At 30.3% G+C, this 24,477-nt stretch overlaps 3 protein-coding genes across 3 annotated transcripts; all 3 read right to left on the reverse strand.

Annotated features, from left to right (window-relative positions):
• Positions 1-4,711: 4,711 nt before the first annotated feature.
• On the reverse strand, positions 4,712-7,678 carry LOC150022945 (putative disease resistance RPP13-like protein 3). The gene has a single exon (XM_090296983.1). It carries the CDS (start codon positions 7,569-7,571, stop codon positions 4,725-4,727), a length of 2,847 nt encoding a protein of 948 aa, XP_090153109.1. The 5' UTR covers positions 7,572-7,678; the 3' UTR covers positions 4,712-4,724.
• A 1,569-nt stretch (positions 7,679-9,247) lies between these two features.
• On the reverse strand, positions 9,248-11,995 carry LOC150022946 (disease resistance protein RPP13-like). The gene has a single exon (XM_090296984.1). The coding sequence runs from the start codon at positions 11,981-11,983 to the stop codon at positions 9,248-9,250; it is 2,736 nt and encodes a 911-aa protein (XP_090153110.1). The 5' UTR covers positions 11,984-11,995.
• A 4,411-nt stretch (positions 11,996-16,406) lies between these two features.
• Positions 16,407-19,282, reverse strand: LOC137825816 (disease resistance protein RPP13). Its single transcript, XM_068631635.2, has one exon. It carries the CDS (start codon positions 19,211-19,213, stop codon positions 16,466-16,468), a length of 2,748 nt encoding a protein of 915 aa, XP_068487736.2. The 5' UTR covers positions 19,214-19,282; the 3' UTR covers positions 16,407-16,465.
• Positions 19,283-24,477: the final 5,195 nt, after the last annotated feature.

Consider the following 24,477-nt stretch of genomic DNA (forward strand, 5'->3'; position numbering starts at 1 on the left):
ATAGATATAGATAGAGGAACAGGGAAACAACAATGGATTGTAGCTTGCAGCCACATCCTAAGATATATCTGAATATATAGTAAGAAAAGTGATTGCAATAATTCATTTACAAAGAATATCTGCTTTTATTTTTGCATTGACTTAGAGTCAGCCATGATTGTGGTTGAACTGAAGCTTCCACTCATTTTCAAAGTTGGAATATTTATCACGATTAATATTTTTTAATGTAAAAAAGCATGTAATATTCAATCAAGACTATATAAATTCTTTTTAAATATGCAATAAAATCATATGATATTTAAATGAATATTTAAGAAAAAGTAAAAAAAAGTACGATCTTAAAAATCATTCAAATTTTAATGAATTATTTATTTTATTGAACTTTTATAAAATGTGCATGGTTTTTTTTTATTTATATGTATAATTCTATAAAACAGTATTCCAACTCATTCAAACTTTTTCTCAATTTCAACTCTGATAAGAGTAGAACTTTATATTCCAATTTAAATATTTTTTTATTTATATAAGTAATTGTTTTGCATTATTTTTTTGAAATTATGATTTTCTACAACAATGTTTAGATTATTATTTTTATTATTATACATGATTGTTCGATAAATAAAAATAAAGTTTTTTTTTAATTTAGTATGTATACATATATTGTTAGATCAACACCCACTACAAGAAAATCATAAAATAGAAATCAATTCGTAGAAACCAAAATAATTAGTTGTAATAGTAACTAAATTAGATACCATTTTAGAAACTAAACAAAAAATTGGTTTCTAAATTAGTTTCTATTATTGTTAAATAGTTTCTAAATTGGTATCCAATTAGCAACCAAAGTTTTAACTACCAAATATTTAGTTTCTAAATTTGGTCTCTAAAACCTTAGTTGCTAATTAGATACCAATTTAGAAACTATTTAACAATAATAGAAAATAATAGAAACTAATTTAGAAACCAATTTTTTTGTTTAGTTTCTAAAATGCTCTCTAATTTAGTTACTATTGCAACTAATTATTTTGGTCTCTAAAAATTGGTTTCTATTTCATGATTTTCTTGTAGTGACCTTATTTCTCTTAAGTTTTTCTAAATTTTAAAACTTTTTTTTAAATATGCAACACTCAAATATGACTTTAGTAAGAAATGAGACTTAAGAGAGTTTATCTAGTAAATAGTTATTTATATGAGGTTAAAATTACAAAAAAACTTCGTCTACAAAACAAACCTAAAGTAAGTACTTCCAATTTCATATAAGACATACTAAAATAGCGTGGCTTTGATTTTTAAGACTCTTTCTTTTATAAGAAAAAGCGATCGAAACAAATATTTTTCAAAAAAAACAATGAAAAAAGTAGTTTTAAAAATAGGAAAAAATAAAGTTTATATTTTATTATGTTAAAAGAGAATAAGTTGTAAAAAGATAAGGAAATTGGGAGAAATTTGAGTGTTTATTGAAGAATTAAATTAGGTATTATATAATCTTATACAAAATAAACTGAAAACAATAAATAAGAACCTTTGTGATGGAAGAAGAGTAACCAACCAGGATTACTGAGGCACCGAGAAAGCAATGGCTTGTAGCTTGCAACCACACACTAAGGGTGTGTTTGCTTCCAAGTGGGAGGAGGAGGGGTGTTTTTTGTGTTTGTTTTCATGATTTTAAGAGTGAGAGAGAGGGTGGAGAGTTTTTTTCATTCTTCACAAAATGAAGAGATTTGTGGAGATTTAGTATAATTATTGCATTTTACAAAAATACCCTTGTGCATGCATTTTATTTTAATATATAAAATTAAATATTACATAAATTTATTTATTATTTATAATTTCAAAAATATTTAATTATAGTATTAATAATAACATATAATTATAAATAATAAAATTATAATATCAACAATATATATAGTTATATAAATTAACAAATGAATATTATTTTCATAAATTTTAATGTATTTAATAAATTTATTTCAATTTAACACCAAAATATTTTATATTATATTTTTTAATTTTTTATTAAAAATATAAATAATTATGGATATTATATATTAAAAATATTTAATTAATTCAAACCTACACAAAAAAAAAATCATAATTTATTATTTAAATATTTTTAATAAGAAGGAATTTTGTAAACTTACAATAAACCATCCTCACAAATCCACCCTATCATAACCTCACATATCCTCACACATCCTCTCCAATCCTCACAAATCCACTCCCTCCCCTCCTCACAAATCCCCTCCTCAATATCCAAATATTTCTTATGAAAGTTTTTGCAATAAATAATTTAAAAAGACTTGGGGTCAACGGTTATTGTTTTATATTTTTTCATTTAATAGAAACTAATTTAAAAACAAATTTCTTTTTAGTCTATAAAATAAAATGGTCTCTAATTTAGTCACTATAGCAACTAATTATTTAGTATCTAAAATTGGTTTTTATTTGATAATTTTCTTGTAGTGTATTGAAAAATAATATTTTAAAAAAAAAATATTTACCTCTTTAAATAATGATATATTCTTTCTCTAACAATATTTTCTTCATAGTAAATTCAAATCTTATATAAGACATACTAAAATAGCGTGGCCTTAATTTTTATTTAAGACTTTATTTTATAAGAAAAAATAGGGAAGGCAAATCGGGAAGACCATACAGGCCGGTCCGTGGCTCACTAGTAAAAAATATGGGGTGGATGTAGTTTTTCAACCCGCGACAATTGCTTCCTGCACCATATCACTATACCTAATCATAGGGGAAAAAACGAAAATATCCTTAAAAAAATAGGGTTCTGGACCCCCTTTTTCAGAACACAATAATCTCTTCCAGATAAAGTTTTTCGGATTTTTTTATCCATAATAGATTTTGATTTTTTTTTTCTGGATTTTTATATTCAGAACACAAAAATCTCTTCCAGATCTATTTTTTGGGAATGCATTATTTTCAATTCTGGATTTTCATTTTCAGAATAAAGAGTATTTTCAGAATTTTTGAAATTATGTTGGGTGAAGGTTCAAAAGTATTGGATGTAGGAAGCATTTGCCCTAACCCGCTTTATCTCGTCCGCATAATCCCAGCCTGGATAGGGCAGGCTGGCGTGCTATCCCGAAAAAAAAATTGTGTATTAATAGGTTTTCCTTTTCCATTCATATTCATTCATTCCAGAGCTATTTTTAATGTTTTTGAAATAAAAGAATATTAATATTTGATTTTTATCTTCATTGAATTATTGATGATAAACTATGTTTGAAATAGAAGAAAAAAAATATTGATGTTTGATAATGGTAAATACAGGTTCAATTTAACAATTTTTCAAAAACAAAAAATAAAAATATTTTTATTGAATTTCTAAAAAAAAAAATGGACTGCTGACCCACAATCTTGCAGACGGACTTTTATGTGGGACGGAACAGAGAATCGAGCTCGTATTCATTACTCAACTTGCCATCCTAAAAAAAATTGAGCCCAACAATTTTTTCAAAAATAACAAGGCAAAAGTAGTTTTAGAATGGAAAAGAAAAGTTTGAGAAAATATATAATTTATATTTTATTATAAATTAAAATTGGTTAGAAAGTTAAGATAAAAGTTAAAAGGGTAACTGATACTGGATGCCAAACAATCAGCCACTAGCTTAAAATCAATTAACTCTAGCAGAAAGTTTTTAAACAAGATTATTAAATTATAAATACTTGATTAAATTATCTTCATAATCATAAATATAGAATTATAGAAATATATATAAGTTCATACGGTACTTCATATAAATTATGTTTTTATTTTATTTTATTGTTAAAAATTTATTTCCGAATATTTATCATTTACATTTTTAACTAATCTTAAACTTTTATATTTTCTATTTAAAAATCAATCATTTTAAGTATATTTTTATACTGTGTATTCTATCATTCATATGACGTAATATTGTAAAATATTTTCAAACAAAATTTTAAACAAAATAAAATATCATATTTTTAAATAGACACACGTATTGTGTTACTCGGTTAAAAACATTTTAATATGAAAAAATAGTGTCCATCAGAGGTTAATATTTTAAATTTATTAGTAAACTAATGAAATGAATATTGTGAATAGTATAATCATTAAAATAAGTAGTGTGATATAAAAATATTAGAATGATAATTACATTACATAATATTATTATTATTATTATTGATATGTTATGTGGTAAAAAGGTCAATCAATACATAAAATAATTGAAACTGAAAATAGAAAAAGCAAGTGTATAAATTAGTTGATAACAGATTAAAAAAAAACTAAATGATATACTACATATGTTAATTAATTTATTTTGGTTAATTATTAAGGACACACTAAATTCATTAAAGGGTTTAAACGAAAAATAAAGGGTAAAATTGAAATTAAAAAATAAGAATGTTTCTTAAAAAAAGTAATAGGGTATTGGATTAATTTCCGCAATAATATATGACGCGTCGTCACCTAATTTTTCCTTCATTCAAATCTTTTGCCCCTTTCACATCACGCTACCCACAATTGTCTTATTTTCTTCAAATCATCATGAAACAACGCTTATTCATCTTCAAATACTTCAAAAATATTTAACTCTATGAAAAAATTAGTATTATAATATTGTATATCTAAAATATAAAAATATATTTAACTATTGTTTAAAGTTATAGAATTAAGATTGAAATATTGTTAATATTTAATAATTAGTTAAACTTTTTTCTTTACATAAAATAAATTATAAATTTTTTCTAAGAATATTTCTTATATTCCCAAGATATTTTGGGAGTCCTAGAATTCCTATGTCATCACCTTCCACGAGTAGTTGAACTCCATTGTTTATTTCCAAATTCTGTAGCATGCGAGTCATTTGTTCTGAGGGTTCCGTTATCTGTATTTTTCTCAAGCCACTCAAATACCAAAGTTCATTTGGGAGATCCTCTAACCATTCACAATAGTTGATGACCAGACTTTGAAGCATTGGCATTGCACCATTGCTTAATTTCCAGTTTCCAAGTTTCAAAATTTTCATTTTAAACACTTGTAGTTGTGGGAAGCTGCCTCCGATACAATTGAGGTCGAAGGAATTTCCATACCAAATTCCATTTCCCATGAGTCTCAAAATTTTGAGTTTGGCAAGATTTCCCAATTCATTCATCCCCTCATCAGTAATGCAGTTAATCCCTGACAACCTTAACTCAATAAGGTTTGGAGGAAATCTGAAAGCACAAGTTAGAAGGTCCAAAGCGTTCTTAATGTTTAAGACAGTCAGACAATTGAGTTGTCCGAGGCTTTGTAACATTTCTTGTTGCTTGCAATCATTGTTCCTTTCCACACTCTCATGTATTGAGTTCTTTACACCTGTATCATTCTTATCTGGGAGGAGAATCTCTATCTTATTCAAATGATTCAATTGTTGTAGGCTCTGCAAAAATTTGGGTAATTCACCTTCGTATCCAGATGCCAATCTCAACCCCATCCTCTTAAGATTGGGGAAAGTTCTTTTTGTTATCAGAGATGTTGCTTGCTTGTTGAGTACAATAGAAAAGATGGTTTGAAGATTCCACATCTTCTCGTTTGATCTTGAACAATTGCCTCGCAGCTCGATAGGCCGTCGTGTATTCAAATGCCTTAAATGTTTGAGTTTCCACATTTGGACAGGGAAAGAGATTGGAGCGTTACGCCTCGAAGGACCTAGGTCTATGGTTTGTAGATTCCAAAGGTTAAGTATTGAATCAGGAATAAATCTAACATATGCTACTTCTATTCTCAAGTACCGTAAGTGGATAAAGTTCCCCAAATTGGAAGGGATCTTATCGAATCCGTTTAAACCAAACTCCAATACTCGAACCAATTTCAAGCCTTTCCAAAGCCACTTCCAGTCCGTCCCGTGAATATAGTAATATGGGCCAAAGAAGAACAGAGAACGAACACATGAATGATCATTGTTGCTTGAAGAAATGTAGTGACCCATCTTACTGTGAATGGACAATCTACGAGGTTTTGCCGGGATTAAAATGTTATTGTTTGTGCAAATTTCAAAAACTTTGTCCTCTTTACTCTCTGATATGCAAAGATCTCGAAGAAGATCATGAACGTGACATGTCTTCAAACCTCCATTAGTCTCCACTTTTGCTACTTGGACCAAACTACGATCGATGAGCTCGTACAAATAGTCTTCTGCAACATCATCTGGGTCTCTATTCCCTGTATCTTGTATAAAACCCTCCGCAACCCATTTTTGCAATAATGGCGTAACAGGGATTTCAAAGTCTTCAGGAAATATCCCAAGATAGAGAAAGCATGGTTTTAATCTCCTTGGCAAGTTGTCATAGCTGAGTTTGAGAACTATATCCTTCACTTGGGTCTCATCTCGAGTAAGATACCAATTAACATGACCCACCACTTTTGACCATTCTCTGTGTGACTTTTCCTTGTTGGCTAGCATCCCTCCTAAGACAATGATGGAGAGCGGCAACCCACGACAACTTTGAACCATCTGTTTTCCAAGAGCCTCCAAATCAGAAGGGTAGTTTTCACCCCTAAACACTTTCCTGCAAAACAACTCCCAACTTTCTTCTTCACTCAGGAATTGAAGATGGTAAGGAAGATCATGGGCAGTATGCAATGCCACCTCTTTCAAACGACTAGTTATCAATATTCTACTGCCTTTGTTGTTGTCCGGAAAAGCATCTTGCACTTCGTCCCAATCTTGTTTTTTCCACAGGTCATCTACCACCACAAGATATGTTTCGCTCTCCAAGCAGTTTCGCACCAGATTCTTCAGCTCCTCCTCACTCAAGCTAATAATTTCTCGAGTATTTTTCTTACCTTTCTTCTTGCCTTTGCATTGTTGTTCAAAATTTGGCATCAAATGCTTAAGAAGGCCAAGCAAAAGCTCCCTAACTCTGCACTTGTTTGACACATAAACCCACGCACGACACTTGAAGTGTTGCTTCACCTTGCTGATGTTATAGACCTTTCGGGCAAGGGTGGTCTTGCCCAATCCCCCCATGCCAATGACAGAGACAACTTTACGATTTGAACCACCTTCCAGGAGTCGTTTGATGACAACCTCGGAGTCATGGACAAACCCAACAACACCTTCTTCCTCCACATTTTTTCTTAGCTTGTGCAGTGATTGCGCCCTTTCCTTCTCCTCGTCCTCCTCTAATGCAGATTGATTATTGCTTTCTTTGAAAGCATCATATTTGTCTTTGTTGTCGCGTATTTCGTTGAGGGTGGTTTTGATCTTGTCTACTTTGTCGGCTACGTCGTGGAGCAACCTTGCTTGGGCAAAGCCACGGAGCATCCTCCCAAGCATGGTTCTCCTCTTGTAAATGGAAACTTTGGCTATGAAAGTGTCGATGACATCCTCGGCTAGGTGGGCCACATCTCTGATTTGGTTCACCATTGTATTTGAAATTCCCTTCTTGCTCTTTGAGGTATCGAGGAGGTTGTTGATCATTTGAAGCTCATTCTGAAGGGACTGGATCCTATCCTCTACGCCATACAACAAATTAGCTTCTCGTGCCACAAGCTCTGATAAGTGGTCCAAAGCAAAAGAAACAACACTCTCTGCCATTACACCAGTAGATTTTGATTTGTGTTGGATGTTGTGTTTGTGGTGGGCGATGGAAGGAGAGAAAGAGAGATTTACTAAGGCACCAGATAAAACAATGGAAAGAGAGCTTCAATTGGAGCTTGTAGCCACATACTAAAGAATATCTAAATATATATAAGGGAAAGTGGGTTCAAGAGTTTTGGTTTTACATTTGCATCAGAAGCTTCCCCTTAAGTACAAAATGGCACCTTCCACTCATTTTCCCTTGGAGTATATAGCACGAAACAACGTTTTCTTGCATATTGCTCACTCGCATTGCACCTTCTACTCATTTGCCTTACAATATTTATATTTGCAACTCACAATGACTTCTTCATTTGCTTCTACAAGTATCTAATATTATTAAACCCTAAACCCATCACAAAGGTCAATGTAAGCACTTTCCTACACTTTTTCCTTTGACTTTTTTAAATTTCCAAATTTTCTTCATTAATAATTGTTCTAGTTTTCTGGGAAATCCTTGATGTAGTGTCTTCATTAATAACACAATGTTTACTCTTTTACCAGTTTTCTACTTACAAAGATGATAACTTCGCACAAAAATATGAAATGTTTGATAATACTTTTTGACTGAAAAAATTACAGTAATATCTTTTCAAGTTGAAATAATTGAAAAATCAATAAGAAACTAATTATGGGTGTGTAATTTCTAGAATTTTAATTATAATGAAAATGTTCAAATGAAATGAATTTCATAAAAGAGGTGTATAAAAGAGGTGTAGTTATATATAAAATCATTGATAATAGTATTATTTTTACTATGGATTCAAATGAGTTTAATCAACAATGTAAATTTCTTTAGTTCGAATCTAATATACAATGATATTTTTATTATATAACTAATTTAAATTAATTGGCTTGATACTTTTAAAATAAAATATAGGTATTATATATATATATATAATATAATATAATTGAAATTAATTTGGCTTAATATATTTTCTTTAACTTTTTATGTTTATCTCACTTACATAGTTTCATTGAAACACGCCGTTTCATTAAAAGGAGGAGAAAAACGTCATCTTCTCCCTTTCCCACACACGATCTCATATTTAAAAATCCCATTTGAAACTTTAATTAATCTTGTAACCTTTAAATTCACAAGAATTAATTTATAAAATATATTACTTATAGTTTATGTGTGGACTGTGAAAAGTTTCATATTTGGATTTTTTTTGTTCCTATAAAATATATGTCTTACAAATTGTATTTTTTATTTATTTAATTTCTTTGTTTCTTATTAGATTCATTGAGAAATAATATGGTTATCCTCCCATATAATATTGTAAGAAATTTTTTATTTTTTCACATTTTGTAAGTAGTTAATCTATCTCAACTACTTTTTTATCTTTATTATTATTTCTAATCATTTTAATTTCACATAAATTTTGAATACTATTTTGATTAGATTTACTATTAAATTTGTTGAAAAACAACTTGAGATCATTTGAGCTTATCATCTATATTATCATTTCTTTGGTGTTAGACAATCTAACACTATGATAGAGAGTATTTGAAAAAGAATTGGTAACATTATCAAAGTATTTCTCTATAATTACTTTGACAAATAACAAAATATATTTGTTATCTTTTCAACAAAGATATTTATTAAGATAAAATATGACATCATCATCATCCTATCCTATGATGAGTTTAACCCTATTGTTTATTAAATTTTGTAGCCTGAGAGCCATTTGTTCGGAGGGTTTCGTTACCTTCACTTTTCTCAAGCCACTCAAAGACCAGAGTTCATTTGGAAGATCATCTAACCTATGACAATTGTGGATGATCACACTCTCAAGCCTCGGCATTGCACCATTGTCTAATTTCCGCCTTCCAAGAGCCAAATATTCAATTTCAAACACTTCTAGTTGTGGGAAGCTGCCTCCCACACAATTCAGGTCGAAGAAATCCTGAGACTCAATCCCTTTTCCCAAAAGTCTCAAAAATTTGAGTTTGGTGTGATTTCCCAAACCATTCATCCCCTCATCACTAATGCATTTAATCCCTGTCAACGTTAACTCTATAACGTTTGGAGGAAATGTGACTGCACAGTTCAATAAGCCCCAGGAATTGCTAATATGTAAGACATTTAGACAACTCAATTGCCCTAGGCTTTGTAACAGTTCTTCAGGCTTGCAACAATTGTTCCTTTCCACACTCCTATCATACCTATCTCGAGGGAGAATCTCTAACTTATACAAATGATTTAATTGTTGTAGGCTCTCCAACAATTTGGGTAATTCACCTTCGTTTCCAGAAACCACTTTCAACCCTATCCTCTTAAGATTGGGGAATGATCCTTTCTTTATCAGAGATGTTGTCTGGCTATTGAGTACAATGGCAGAGATGGTTTGAAGATTCCACATCTTCTCATCTGATCCTGAACAACTGCCTCGCAACTCGATAGGTCCTTGTGTATTCAAATGCCTTAGATGTTTGAGTTTCCATATCTGGGCAGGGAAAGAAATTGGAGTCTCATACCTCCAAGGACCTAGGTCTATGGTTTGTAGATTCCAAAGATTAAGTATTGAAGTTGGAACAAATCTAAGATGCGGTGTTGTTTCTATTCTCAAGTACCTTAAGTGGATGAAGTTCCCTAAATTAGAAGGGATCTTATAAAGACTTTTTGGTCCAAGCTCCAACACTCTTACCAATTTGAAGCCTTTCGAAAGCCATTTCCACTCCTTGCCCTTAACATAGTAATCTGGGCCAAAGAAGAAGAAAGAACGGATACATGAATGATCATTGTTGCTTGAAGAAATATAGTGAGCCATCTTACTGTGAATGGACAATTTGCGAGGTTTTGTCGAGATTAGAATATTATTGTCAGTGCAAACTTCATAAACTTTGTTCTCTTTGCTCTTTGATATACAAAGATCACGAAGAAGATCATGAACCTGACACGTCTTCACACCTCCATTAGTCTCCACTTTTGCTACTTTGACCAAACTACGATCGATGAGCTCGTACAAGTAGTCTTCCGCAACCTCATCTAGATCTCTATTCCCTGTATCTTGTATAAAACCCTCGGCAACCCATTTTTGCAATAATTGCGTAACAGGGATTTCAAAGTCTTCAGGAAATATCCCAAAATAGAGAAAGCATGGTTTTAATCTCCTTGGCAAGTTGTCGTAGCTGAGTTTGAGAACTATATCCTTCACTTGGGTCTCATCTTGAGTAAGATACCAATTAACATGACCCACCACTTTTGACCATTCTCTATGTGACTTTTCCTTGTTTGCCACCAGTCCTGCTAAGACAATGACGGAGAGCGGCAAACCATGACAACTTTGAACCATCTTCTTTCCAAGAGCCTCCAAATCAGAAGGGCAGTATTCACCCCTAAACACTTTCCTGCAAAACAACTCCCAACTTTCTTCTTCATTTAGGATTGGAAGATAGTAAGGAAGATCATAGGCCACCTCTTTTGAACGACTAGTTATCAATATCCTACTGCCATTGTTGTTGTCCGGAAAAGCATCTTGCACTTCGTCCCAATCTTGTCTTTTCCACAGGTCATCTACCACCACAAGATACGTTTTGCTCTCCAAGCTGTTTCGCACCAGATTTTTCAGCTCCTCCTCGCTCAAGCTAGTAATCTCTCGAGTGTTTTTCTTACCTTTCTTGTTGTTTCTGCATTGTTGTTCAAAATTTGGCATCAATTGCTTAAGAAGGCCAAGCAAAAGCTCCCTAACTCTGCACTCGTTTGACACATAAACCCACGCATGACAAGTGAAGTGTTGCTTCACTTGACTACTGTTATAGACCTTTCGGGCAAGGGTGGTCTTACCCAATCTCCCCATGCCAATGATAGAGACAATGTTACGATTTGAACCACCTTTCAAGAGTCGGTTGATGCCAACCTTGGAGTCATGGCCAAAGCCAACCACACCTTCTTCCTCCACATTTCTTCTTAGCTTGTGCAGTGTTTGCGCCCTTTCCTTCTCCTCCTTTTCTGTTGTGGATTGATTATTAATTTCTCTGAAAGCATCATATTTGTCCTTGTTGTCGCGTATTTCCTTTAGGGTGGTTTTGATTGTGTCTATTTTGTTGGCTACGTCGTGACGCAACCTTGTTTGGCCGATGCCACGGAACGTCTTCCCCAGCATGGTTCTCCTCTTGTAAATGGCAACTTTGGCTACAAATGTGTCGATGACATCCTCAGCTACGAGGGCCACATCTCTGATTTGGTTCATCACTGTATTTTCAATTCCCTTCTTGCTCTTTGAGGTGTTGAGGAGGTTGTTGATCATTTGAAGCTCGTTCTGGAGGGATTGGATCCTGTTCTCCACGCCATACAACAAGTTAGCTTTGCGTGCCACAAGCTCAGATAAGTGATCCAAAGCAAAAGAAACTACACTCTCTGCCATTACACCAGTAGATTTTGATTTGGATGTTGTGTTTGTGGTCGGTGTTGGAAGAAGAAGAGGAACAAGTATTTACTAAGGCACCGGATAAAACAATGGAAAGAGAGCTTCAATTGGAGCTTGCAGCCACATACTAAAGAATATCAGGTATATATTAGGGAAAGTGGTTGCAATAGAATTATATATATACAAATGCAAGTCACAATGACTTCTTGAGCTGCTTCTACAAACGAAAGAAAAGACAACTCTGCGTTCACTTCTAAGGAATGCATTAATTTGTGAACAATACAAATTACAATACATGTTTATTCATCTCACTATAACTTCCTAGCTTCTGCTAAAACCTACCAAACAAATAACATGTTGTCTTTCTTAACAAATGACTGAGGTTCCAAGAACTTTTACAACAATTCAACTTTAATAAACAAATGAAAATACTCCAAAGTAGGATACCTTTGAACCACATATATTGTTTCGTACTACAAACTCATTTTATAATTCGATGATTACAAGACATCGCCAACAACAACAAATAGAAGAAGCCAAAAGCAGAATTAATGTTATCCTAATCTCTATGAAATTATGAATGCTAGTCACAATTAAACTAAAAAATTGTTTACTCTTTCACCAATTTTGTATTTATAAAAGATAATAACTTCGAACAAAAATGTAAAATGTTTGATAATACTTTTCTCTACAGTAATATATTTTAAAGTTTAAATAATTGAAAAACTAATAAGAAACTAATTAAGGGTATGTAATTTGTAAAAGTTTAAATATAATGAAAATGTTCAAATGAAATGAATTTCATAAAAGAGGTGTAGTTATATATAAAACCATTGATAAATAATACTATTTGTACTGTGAATTCAAACGAATTTAATCAACAATGCAAATTTCTTTATTTATTATCTAATATAAAATAATATTTTTATATAACCAATTTAAATTGATTGGCTTAATAATTTTAAAATGAAGTATAGGTATCATATATTATTATTATATATAATACAATTGAAATCAATTTTGCTTAATATATATTTTTTCCTATAAAATCATTTGTCTTACAAATTGTAATTTTTTTTATTTAATCTCTTTTTTTCATATTAGATTCATTGAAAAATAATATGGTTATTTGTAACCCCTAAATAACCCCCTCACACCGTCACCTTTTCTTCTTTTCTTTTTATTCCTTCCCTCTCTCACAACTTCCCTACTCTCCCTTCTCTCTTAATTTTTTTCTTTCAAATTTCATCTATTTTATAATCTGATCGTACAACACTGTAGCTGATGAGGAGTTAAGGAACATTTCTACTTGATTAGATTTTCAAACAGAGTAAGTTCATTTTTAGTCTACAAATCTCTTATTATCTTTTTTTTCTCTATGATTTAGTCATCCATTTTAGTAGGGTAAGTTGAGAAAAGTGTTTCTCTCAACTTGATTAAGCTCATACTAAAATTTGGTAATATTTGACAACTTGCTCTAGGTTCCTAAATTTTGGAGTGGTTCCCTTTTTGAGGTAGAATTTCCATCAGAATAAGAAATTTCATGTAAGGAAAGTTAACTTTAATTTTTTAATAGTATCCTACACTAGAAGATCTAGATGTGGAGCGGACGTGATCCCAATATTCAATTTCTCTTGTAGGGATGTAGTTTGTTTATATATTGTGTTGTTTGTTTATATATTAGATTTTGATGATTTAGTATTTAAGTATTATTTTCTTATGTTAAATAGAACTTTTAATGTTGTGGATTGCGTTTTGAATGATATTGTATGATTAAAATGGTATGGAATTGAATTCATACACTTGGGACAATGTATAGACTGATGTTTGTTTGTGTATTAAGCATTGATGTCTATGTGGTAGTAGTGATCTTCGAGCACTGATTATCTAAGTCATATAGACAAAGATATCAGGTGGTGAGAAGTTGATGGGGGAGTTAATACACACCATGACATATGAGATGCACAACATGGGTTGTATTGAACTTACCCTGATCCTTTCTCTTGGATTCGCTGGTAATCTTTGGATTAGGTGTTAGTCTCTGGTAGAACTTACTTAATACAGGTCTTGTGGTAGGACTTACTTAATACGGGTCTTGTGGTAGGACTTACTTAATACGGGTATTCCAGAAGGCGTCAGTTGTTATTTTGTTTGTTGAATATCCTACATGAATAGATCTATGTGAGATCTATATGATTGTTTTATGTTGGAATTTGAAGAAGATTGAATAATTGAGAAATTGATCCATGTAATTTGATTTTCTCTTTTGTTTTAATTGTGTGTATTATAAAACTTTATTTTCACTAGCTAGCTTACCCTTACTTTTCTTGTTGTGTTGTGAACTGCGATGACTGTACTATGTACACGAGTAGATGATCATACAGGTGTCAGAGGTTATGGAAGGTTTTAGGTTGTTGTTTTGAACCTTATATTATTAATATTTGTATTTCTATAAATTGTAATAAAAATATTTTGAAAGAATCCAACTCTGTAGACATCGATAGAACTTGTATGATAATCGTTAAATTACTTTATGGGGTATTAGATTATTTGTCTATATAATATTGTAAGAGATTGTTTTGTTTTTCCACATTTTATGAGTAGTTAATCTATCTAGCCACATGTTTATTTATACCTTGTAGGAGACAACAAATTTAAAAAATAATTTATTTTTTTTGTTAAAGCACTGGCGGATGAAAATAATTATAAATTTTATTTATTTAATTATTTTTTTATGTTGGACAGTGACCTGCACACAAAAAAATCATCAAATAAAAACCAATTTTTAGATACCAAAATAATTAATTGTAATAGTAACTAAATTAGAGACCATTTTAAAAACAAAAAAAAAATGGTTTCTAAATTAGTTTTTATTATTGTTAAATAGTTTCTAAATTGGTATCTAATTAGCTACCAAATTTTTAACTACCAATTATTTAGTTTCTAAATTTGACAGATAAAACCTTGATAATTAGATACCAATTTAGAAACCATTTAACAATAATAAAAACTAATTTAGAAACCAAAAATTGATTTAGCTTCCAAAATGGTCTCTAATTTAGTCATTATAGCAACTAATTATTTTTTGTCTTTAAAATTGGTTTCTATTTCATGATCTTCTTATAGTGCTATTTGTATAAAATGAGATGAAGATTAATGAAAAAATTAGTATTCTTAAATATGACATTACTTATTTTTTTTTAAAGAGTTCTTACAAATAAATCTATGTTTCAAAACATTTTCATTTCTTTTTAATTATTATTTTAAACATTTATTTTGATGGTTTCGAATAACTAAATTTCTTACAGATTTTAAGAATTGATATTAAACCTAATTTATATGCATAATTCTTTCTTAATCCATTAAATATGTTAATTAAGTTAAAATTGTGTATGTTATTGAATTTCAATGTATTTAGTACCATAAATGTGATAATCGAATTTATGTTAGAGTAATATTGAAGTTAAAATAATGATTTCATCTAATAGAAAAAGAAGATCTAATTTATTCTATTGAACTCCAAAATAGAAATTACTTTAGATATTATAATTCACACTTAAAAAAGCGAGCCAAACAATATTTTTCAAAAATAACAATGAAAAGTAGTTTTAAAAATATGAAAAAACAAAGTTTAAGAAAATATTTAATTTATAATTTATTATACATTATTTAACTGTGTTTGATAAATTGGTTAGAAAGTTAAGATAAAAGTTAAAAGGATAACTGGATGTCAAACAATCAGCCTAAAGTTTTTAAACAAGATTATTAAATTATAAATATTTGATTAAATTATCTTCATAAATATAAACTTATAGAAATACATATACGTTAATATGGTACTTCATATAAATTATAGTTTTATTTTATTTTATTGTTAAAAAATTATTTCCGAATATTTATCATTTTTATTTTTAACTAGTCTTAAACTTTTATATTTTTTTATTTAAAGATCAATCATTTTAATTATATTTTTTTGTATTTTGTATTCTATTATTCCAACGACGTAATATTGTAAAATATTTTCAAACAAATTTAAAATAAAATGAAATATCATATTTTTAAATAGACATATGCCATTGTGTAAATCAATTAAAAACCTTTTAATATGAAAAAATAGTGTCCATCAGGGTTAATATTTTAAAATTTATTAGTTAACTAATGAAATGAATATTGTGAATAGTATAATCATTAAAATAAGTAGTGTGATATAAAATGTTAGAAAGATAATTATATTACATATATTATTATGATTATTGATATGTTATGTGGTAAAAAGGTAAATTAGTATATAAATAGTTGAAACTGAAAATAGAAAAAGCAAGTGTATAAATTAGTTGATAACAGATTAAAAAAATAACTAATGATATTTCGATATAATTTTTAATATATAATGAAATAAATTACAAAATTCTACTCCTTATACAATATATAGCTCTTAAACTAAAAAAATCAATCATTATATTCATCCTCTCTAACGAGTTAACACTCTATTACTATTTGAACCTCATTCTTTATTTTCAAATTCTGTAGCATCACAGTCATTTGTTCTGAGGGATAATTTACTTGCACTTTTCTCAAGTCATTCAAAGACCATAGTTCATTTGGGAGATCATCTAACCTTGTACAAGAGCGGATGATCACACTTTGAAGCCTTGGCATTCCACCATTGCCTAATTTCCACTCTCGAAGTTTCAAATTTCTCATTTCAAACACTTCTAATTGTGGAAAGCTGCCTCCCACACAATTCAGGTCAAAGGAATCCTCATCATCTAATACAGTTCCCGAAAGTCTCAAAATTTTGAGTTTGGTGTGATTTCCCAAACCATTCATCCCCTCATCAGTAATGCAGTTAATTTTTGACAACGTTAACTCTGTAACGGTTGCAGGAAATGTGAGCACACAGGTCAGAAGGTTCGAAGCATTGTTAATCTTTAAGAAAGTTAGACAATTGAACTCCCCAAGGCTTTGTAACAGTTCTTGCGGCTTGCCAATTTTGTCATACTTCTTGTGGAGGTCAATCTCTAACTTATTCAAATGACTTGATTGTTGTAGGCTCTGCAACAATTTAGGTAATTCACCTTCATATTCAGAAGCTAGTCTCAACCCTATCATCTTAAGATTGGGGAATGTTCCTTTCATTATCAGAGATTTTGCTTGCTTGTTGAGTAGAAGGTAAGAAATGGTTTCAAGATTCCACATCTTTTCATCTGATCCAGAACAACTGCCTCGCAACTTGATAGGTCGTGGTGTATTTAAATGCCTTAAATGCTTGAGTTTCCACAGTTTGACAGGGAAAGAAATTGGAATGTCAAACCTGAAATGACCTAGATCTATGGTTTGTAAATTATGAAGTTTAAGTATTGAAGCTGGAACAGATATAAGATGAGGTGTTGCTTCTATTCTCAAGTACCTTAAGTGGGTAAAGTTCCTTAAAGTAGAAGGAATCCAAAGCCATGTTTGTCCTAGATCCAACACTCGAACCAATTTAAAGTCTTTCGAAAGCCATCTCCACTCCATCCCTAAAAGATGGTAAGTTGGGCCAAATAAGAACAGGGAACGGATACATGAATGGTCATTGTTGCTTGAAGAAATGTAATGACCCATGTTACTGTGAATGGACAGTCTACGAGGTTTTGTTGGGATTAGAATATTATTGTTCGTGCAAACTTCAAAAAATTTGTCCTCTTTGCTCTCTGATATGCAAAGATCTCGAAGAAGATCATGAACCCGACACGTCTTCACTCCTCCATTACTCTCCAATCTTTCTACTTGGACCAAACTACGATCGATGAGGTCATACAAGTAGTCTTCGGCTATATCCTCTGGCTCTCTATTCCCTGTATCTTGTATAAAACCCTCCGCAACCCATTTTTGCAATAATGGCGTGACAGGGATTTCAAAGTCTTCAGGAAATATCCCAAGATAGAGAAAGCATGGTTTTAATCTCCTTGGCAAGTTATCGTAGCTGAGTTTGAGAACTATATCCTTCACTTGGGTCTCATCTTGAGTAAGATACCAATTAACATGACCCACCACTTTTGACCATTCTCTGTGTGACTTTTCCTTGTAGGCTAGCAGCCCTGCTAAGACAATGATGGAGAGCGGCAAACCACGACAACTTTGAACCATCTGCTTTCCAAGAGCCACCAAATCAGAAGGGTAGTCTTCACCCCTAAACACATTCCTGCAAAACAACTCCCAACTTTCTTTTTCATCGAGGAACTGGAGATAGTAAGGAAGATCATGGGAAGTATGCAGGGCCACCTCTTTCAAACGACTAGTGATCAATATTCTGCTGCCTCTGTTGTTGTCAGGAAAAACATCTTGCACCTTGTCCCAATCTTGTCTTTTCCACAGATCATCTACCACCACAAGATACCTTTCCCTCTTCAAGTTGTTCTGCACCAGTTTTTTCAGTTCCTCTTCACTCAAACTACTATTGTCTCCAGTGTTTTTCTCACCTTTCTTTTTGCTTTTGTATTGTTGTTCAAAATTTGGCATCAAATGCTTAAGAAGGTCAAGCAAAAGCTCCCTAACTCTGCACTCGTTTGACACATAAACCCACGCGCGACACTTGAAGTGTTGCTTCACCTCGCTGCTGTTATAGACCTTTCGAGCAAGGGTGGTCTTACCCAATCCCCCCATGCCAATGATAGAGACAGTGTTACGATTTGAACCATCTTTCAGGAGTCGGTTGATGACAACCTTGGAGTCATGGCCAAAGCCAACCACACCTTCTTCCTCCACATTTCTTCTTCGCTTGTGCAGTGTTTGCGCCCTTTCCTTCTCCTTCTCCTCCTCTTCCTCCTCTTCTTTTGTGGATTGATTATTACTTTCTCTGAAAGCATCATATTTGTCCTTGTTGTCACGTATTTCCTTTAGAGTGGTTTTGATCGTGTCTATTTTGTTGGCTACGTCGTGACGCAACCTAATCTGGCCGAAGCCACGGAGCGTCTTCCCCAGCATGGTTCTCCTCTTGTAAATGGCAACTTTGACTACAAATGTGTCGATGACATCCTCAGCTAGTTGGGCCACATCTCTGATTTGCTTCACCACTGTATTTTCAATTCCCTTCTTGCTCTTTGAGGTATTGAGCAGGTCATTGATCATTTGAAGCTCGTTCTGGAGGGACTGGATCCTGTCCTCCACGCCATACAACAAATTAGCTTCATGTGCCACAAGTTGAGATAAGTGATCTAAAACAAAGATAACTACACTGTCTGCCATTACAGCGGTGACGTGTATGTAGAGTTTGATCTATGCTTGAATGCTGGTGATGGAAGGAAAGGAACAGGGATTTACTACGGCACCAGAAAAAACAATGGAAAGGGAGCTTCGATTAGAGCTTGCAGCCACAACTAAAGCATATCCAAATATATATTATGGAAAGTGATTGCTATAGAATTATATTATATTATATATATATACACAAATGCAACTCACAGTGACTTCTTTTGCTTCTTCTACAAGTATCTATTATTAAACCCAGCCATCAGAAAGAAACGAAAGAAAAGACAACTCTGGCGTTCACTTCTAAGGAATGCATTAATTTGTGAACAATACAAATTACAATACATCTATATCACTAACTTTATTCACCTCACTACAACTTCCTAGCTTCTGCCAAAACCTACCAAACAAATAACATGTTGTCTTTCTTAACAAATGACTGAGGTTCCAAGAACTTTTACAACAACTCAACTTTAATAAACAAATGAAAATACTCCAAAATAGGATACCTTTGAACCACATATATCCCTTCCACACTTTGTTTCGTACTACAAACTCATTTTATAATGTCGATAATTACAAGACATTGCCAACAACAACAAATAGTACTAAATCAAGGTTCTAATCTGTGTGCAATGAAATAAAACAACACAAAGCAACCAGAGATAGGGACAAATAACAGAGAGATCAAAACATTATTTCATTTCACATTCTCAAAAGCAAATACAAAACCTGATAAATAGGCGACAACAACAAAAAAAGAAAAGGGAGAAATAACTGCAAAAGTGTATTTAATTGTGTATGTTATTGATCTTCAAAGTATTTAGTACCATAAATGTGATAATGGAATTTATGTTAGAGTAATATTGGAGTTAAAATAATGATTTCATCTAATTGAAAAAAGAAGGATCTAATTTATTTTATTGAACTCCAAAATAGATATTATTTTAGATATTATAATTCACACTTAGGACCTCATCTTAAAAAAGCGAGCCAAACAATTTATTTCAAAAATAACAATGAAAAAATAGTTTTAAAAATTGCAAAAAACAAAGTTTAGGAAAATATATAATTTATATTTTATTATACATTATTTACTGTGTTTGATAAATTTGGTTAGAAAGTTAAGATAAAAGTTAAAACGGGTAACTGAATGCCAAACCATCAGCCACTAGCTTAAAATCAATAACTCTACCCGAAAGTTTTTAAACACAATTATTAAATTATAAATATTTGATTAAATTATCTTCATTAATATACATTTATAGAAATATATACATATAAATTATAGTTTTATTTTATTTTATTGTTAAAAATTTATTTCTGAATATTTATCATTTTAATTTTTAACTAAGTCTTAAATTTTTATATATATTTTTATTTAAAGATCAATCATTTTAAATATATTTTTTTATATTGTGTATTATATCATTCATACGACATAGTATTGTAAAATATTTTCAAACAAATTTAAAATAAAATAAAATATCATATTTAAATAGACATACGGTGTTATTCAGTTAAAAACATTTTAATATGAAAAATAGTGCCCATCAGGATCAATATTTTAAAATTTATTAATAAACTAATGAAATAAGTGAATAGTATAATCATTAAAATAAAATAAGTAGTGGGATATAAAAATATTAGAAAGATACTTATATTTTATATTATATATTATTATTATTATTATTATTATTATTGATATGTTATGTGGTAAAAACGTAAATCAGTACATAAAATAGTTGAAACAGAAAATAGAAAAAGCAATTGTATAAATTAGTTGATAACAGATTCGAAATAAAAATTTAAATGATATTTGGATATAATTTTTACTATATAGAGAGAGAAAATAAAATAAATTATAAATTTCTAATCCTTATATAAATCTATAAATATAGCTCTTTCATTGTTTATTTTCATATTCATTAGCTTGTGAGCCATTTGATCTCAGAATGTCTTTACCTTCACTCTTCTCAAGTCATTCAAAGACAATGAGTTTATTTGGGAGATCATCTAACCTGACACATTCGTCGATCATCACACTCTGAATTCTTGACATTGTACCATTGTCTAATTTCACTTTTTAAAATTCAAAATATTCATTTCAAACACTTCCACTTGTGAGAAGTTGTCTCCCACACAATTCAGATTAAAGGAATCTCCATCATAAAATACATTTTCCGAAAGTCTCAAAATTTTGAGTTTGGTGTGATTTCTCAAACTATTCATCCCCTCATCAGTAATGTAGTTTGGGAGGAAATGCGAGCGCACAGGTCAAAATGTTCAAAGCATCGTCAAATTTTAAGAAAGTTAGACAATTGAACTACCTTTGACTAGGGATGGCAAAGTGGGGCGAGCCGTGCGGGTCGGTCCGCTGGTAAAAAGCGCAGGGCGGGCTGACATTTTCAACCCGCTAACCCGCATTAGCCCGCGACCCGCGCGGGCCAGCAGCGGGGTGGGCTGTTATGATGGAAAAAGATGCAAAGAAAGATTGTTTTTTTTTATGTTTTATAATTTAGCCCATTAGCGCGACACAATAAACAACTTAACCCTAGAAAACTAGGATAAATAGAGGGCTAGAGGCTCAACCTTAGGGTGCCAGATTGAGAGGAAAACACCATAGAGTGAATTGTAACCCAATTGGAGGAATGGAAGGTGCTAGAAGTATGCGTAGTTAATTCTACCCTTTGGGATTGGGAGTAATTTGTTCAAACTCTTATGTATTGAGGTGATATCTTATATATTAATATTCAGTTGTTGATTGATTATTGGTATTGTTGTTTTACTTTTAACTTTCCGTGACAAATTGAGAATCTTAAATCTGACAGAGAGGTATTTTTAGGGTTTGGACCTAAACATCAATACTTAGCATATTTGAGTGCTAGGGATAGACTTGAGATGTTAATTGTCATTAACGTCTTAGTGTGATTCTAAGTTGTTTTTATAAATATGCGAGGGATCGATATTTAGGAAACATTCTTAAGGATTTTATATGCGAGAGATCGATATAAATGAATTTTCTACGGGCATCAATTCCAATTCAAGAACTTAATATTAACATGTTAATCAAAATACATGAGAGTGGAAGAGATGAAATCTAATCCTATTTTTCCAATTGAAGCAACTAATTCTTTGTTTGTTTTCTTATTGATGAGTGCCAACATCATCACTTCAAACTCTTTTTATTGTTATATTTAGCGAATATTGTACTCGATAATTCACTGTTCCTTGTGAGATTGATATCCATCCTTAGGGACAATTTATTACTTCTGACAAACGCGGTGCACTTGCAGTAAAAAAAGTCATCAACTACCAACCTTATCCTCTTAAGATGGGGGAATATTATATGATTATCTTCTCAGTTTAGATTTTAACAAAAGTTTTTCAGAATCTACTCTTTAAGTAAAGTAAGGGTGAGTTTTTTTATTTTTTTTAAAAAAAGAAAAATACAAAAAGATGGAGTTGTTGTTCTTGTTTATTGCAAAACTGAAAATCAGGTTGCAAATTTGTTTACCAAGGCACTTCCAACTAACAAGTTTGAATTATTAAGACAAAAGGATCGGAGTTTGCAGTTAAAAAGTCAAGGAAGAATGTTAGACATTGTGTTTTTCTATGACTCTTTATTTTTTTTGTTTCGTGACTCTTTATTTTTTCTGTTTCAATTGTTGAATAAATATTTCTAAGTAATTGCTCATAAACATTTAAGAGACATTTAAGAGAGTTGGTTAGTGCAAGTATTATAAATGTAAGTGTTAGTAAAGATGACAAATATCTTCCTCTATTTTATTCCTCAACACCAACAAAAACACAAAAGAATTAATGTAACACATTATATACTAATAATAACTTTATAACATAGGTTTATCTTTTAAGTCAATGTTCGGTATTTTTTTTCAAAATAAAACAATCTTACATTTCTTACTCTAACAATATATTGTACTAAATAGTTATTCCAATAATGATTTAAAATTTGTTGTGATTAAGTGTAATTTTGTTTAAAAACAAATAAGAATATTGAACTGAGTTTTATATTTTTATTTAAAAATATAAAAAAAATAGTTTTAAATTTTTTTAAAAAAATAATATTATTATCTTGAAAAATAATTTTTTAAAATAAAATTATGAAAAATAATTTGTTTTAAAAAATAAAAATTTAGAAATATAATTATATTGAGGAATAATATTTTAAAAAATAAATATTTACCTCTTTAAATAATGATATTACTTTCTCGAACAATATTTTCTTCATAATAACTTCAAATTTTATATAAGACTCTACAATCATTCTATGTAGATCATTAGTATAGGTCATAATATTTTTTTTTTGGTAGATTTTATCTATATATATATATATATAGATTATGTAATTAATAATTGATGTAATTTGATTTATAATTATGATAAAACATATTTAATGCGATATTAAATATAATATATTAACATTATTTTCCCTACTTCTTTAATATTATAATATTACAAATTAAATTTATAATTTTAAAATATGATAGTGCGATTAACTATTATTCATTTCATTTTATCATGATCTATGTGTTTTAAAATATTAATTAATCTTCAATATTTTATATATTGTATTTTAATATAAGAATAAGTATTTTACATTTATATGATTCTTAATTGATTTAATTTAAACTTATAAATTATTATATAACTAATATTATAATTTAATATATTACATTTTAAAAAAATAAATTTATTTTAATATATGTAATTTATTTATTATTTAAAATATTTTCGTTATACGGGTCAAAATACTAGTATAAGACATACTAAAATAGCATAGTCTTGATTTTTATTTAAGACTTTTTTTTATAAGAAAAAGCGAGCCAAACAAACCGGATGCCAAACAATCAGCCACTAGCTTAAAATCAATTAACTCTAGCAGAAAATTTTTAAACAAGATTATTAAATTATAAATATTTGATTAAACTATCTTCATAAATATAAACTTATAGAAATATATATACGTTAATATGGTACTTCATATAAATTATATTTTTATTTTATTGTTAAAAATTTATTTCCAAATATTTATCATTTTAATTTTTAACTAGTCTTAAACTTTTATATTTTTTAATTTATAGATCAATCATTTTAATTATATTTTTATATTGTGTATTCTATCATTCATACGACGTAATATTGTAAAACATTTTTAAACAAATTTAAAATAAAATACCATATTTTTAAATAGACATACACCATTGTGTTACTCAGTTAAAAAACATTTTAATATAAAA

Source organism: Phaseolus vulgaris, chromosome 11, assembly GCF_051622355.1.
Source record: "Phaseolus vulgaris cultivar YP4 chromosome 11, ASM5162235v1, whole genome shotgun sequence".
Lineage (NCBI taxonomy): Eukaryota > Viridiplantae > Streptophyta > Magnoliopsida > Fabales > Fabaceae > Phaseolus > Phaseolus vulgaris.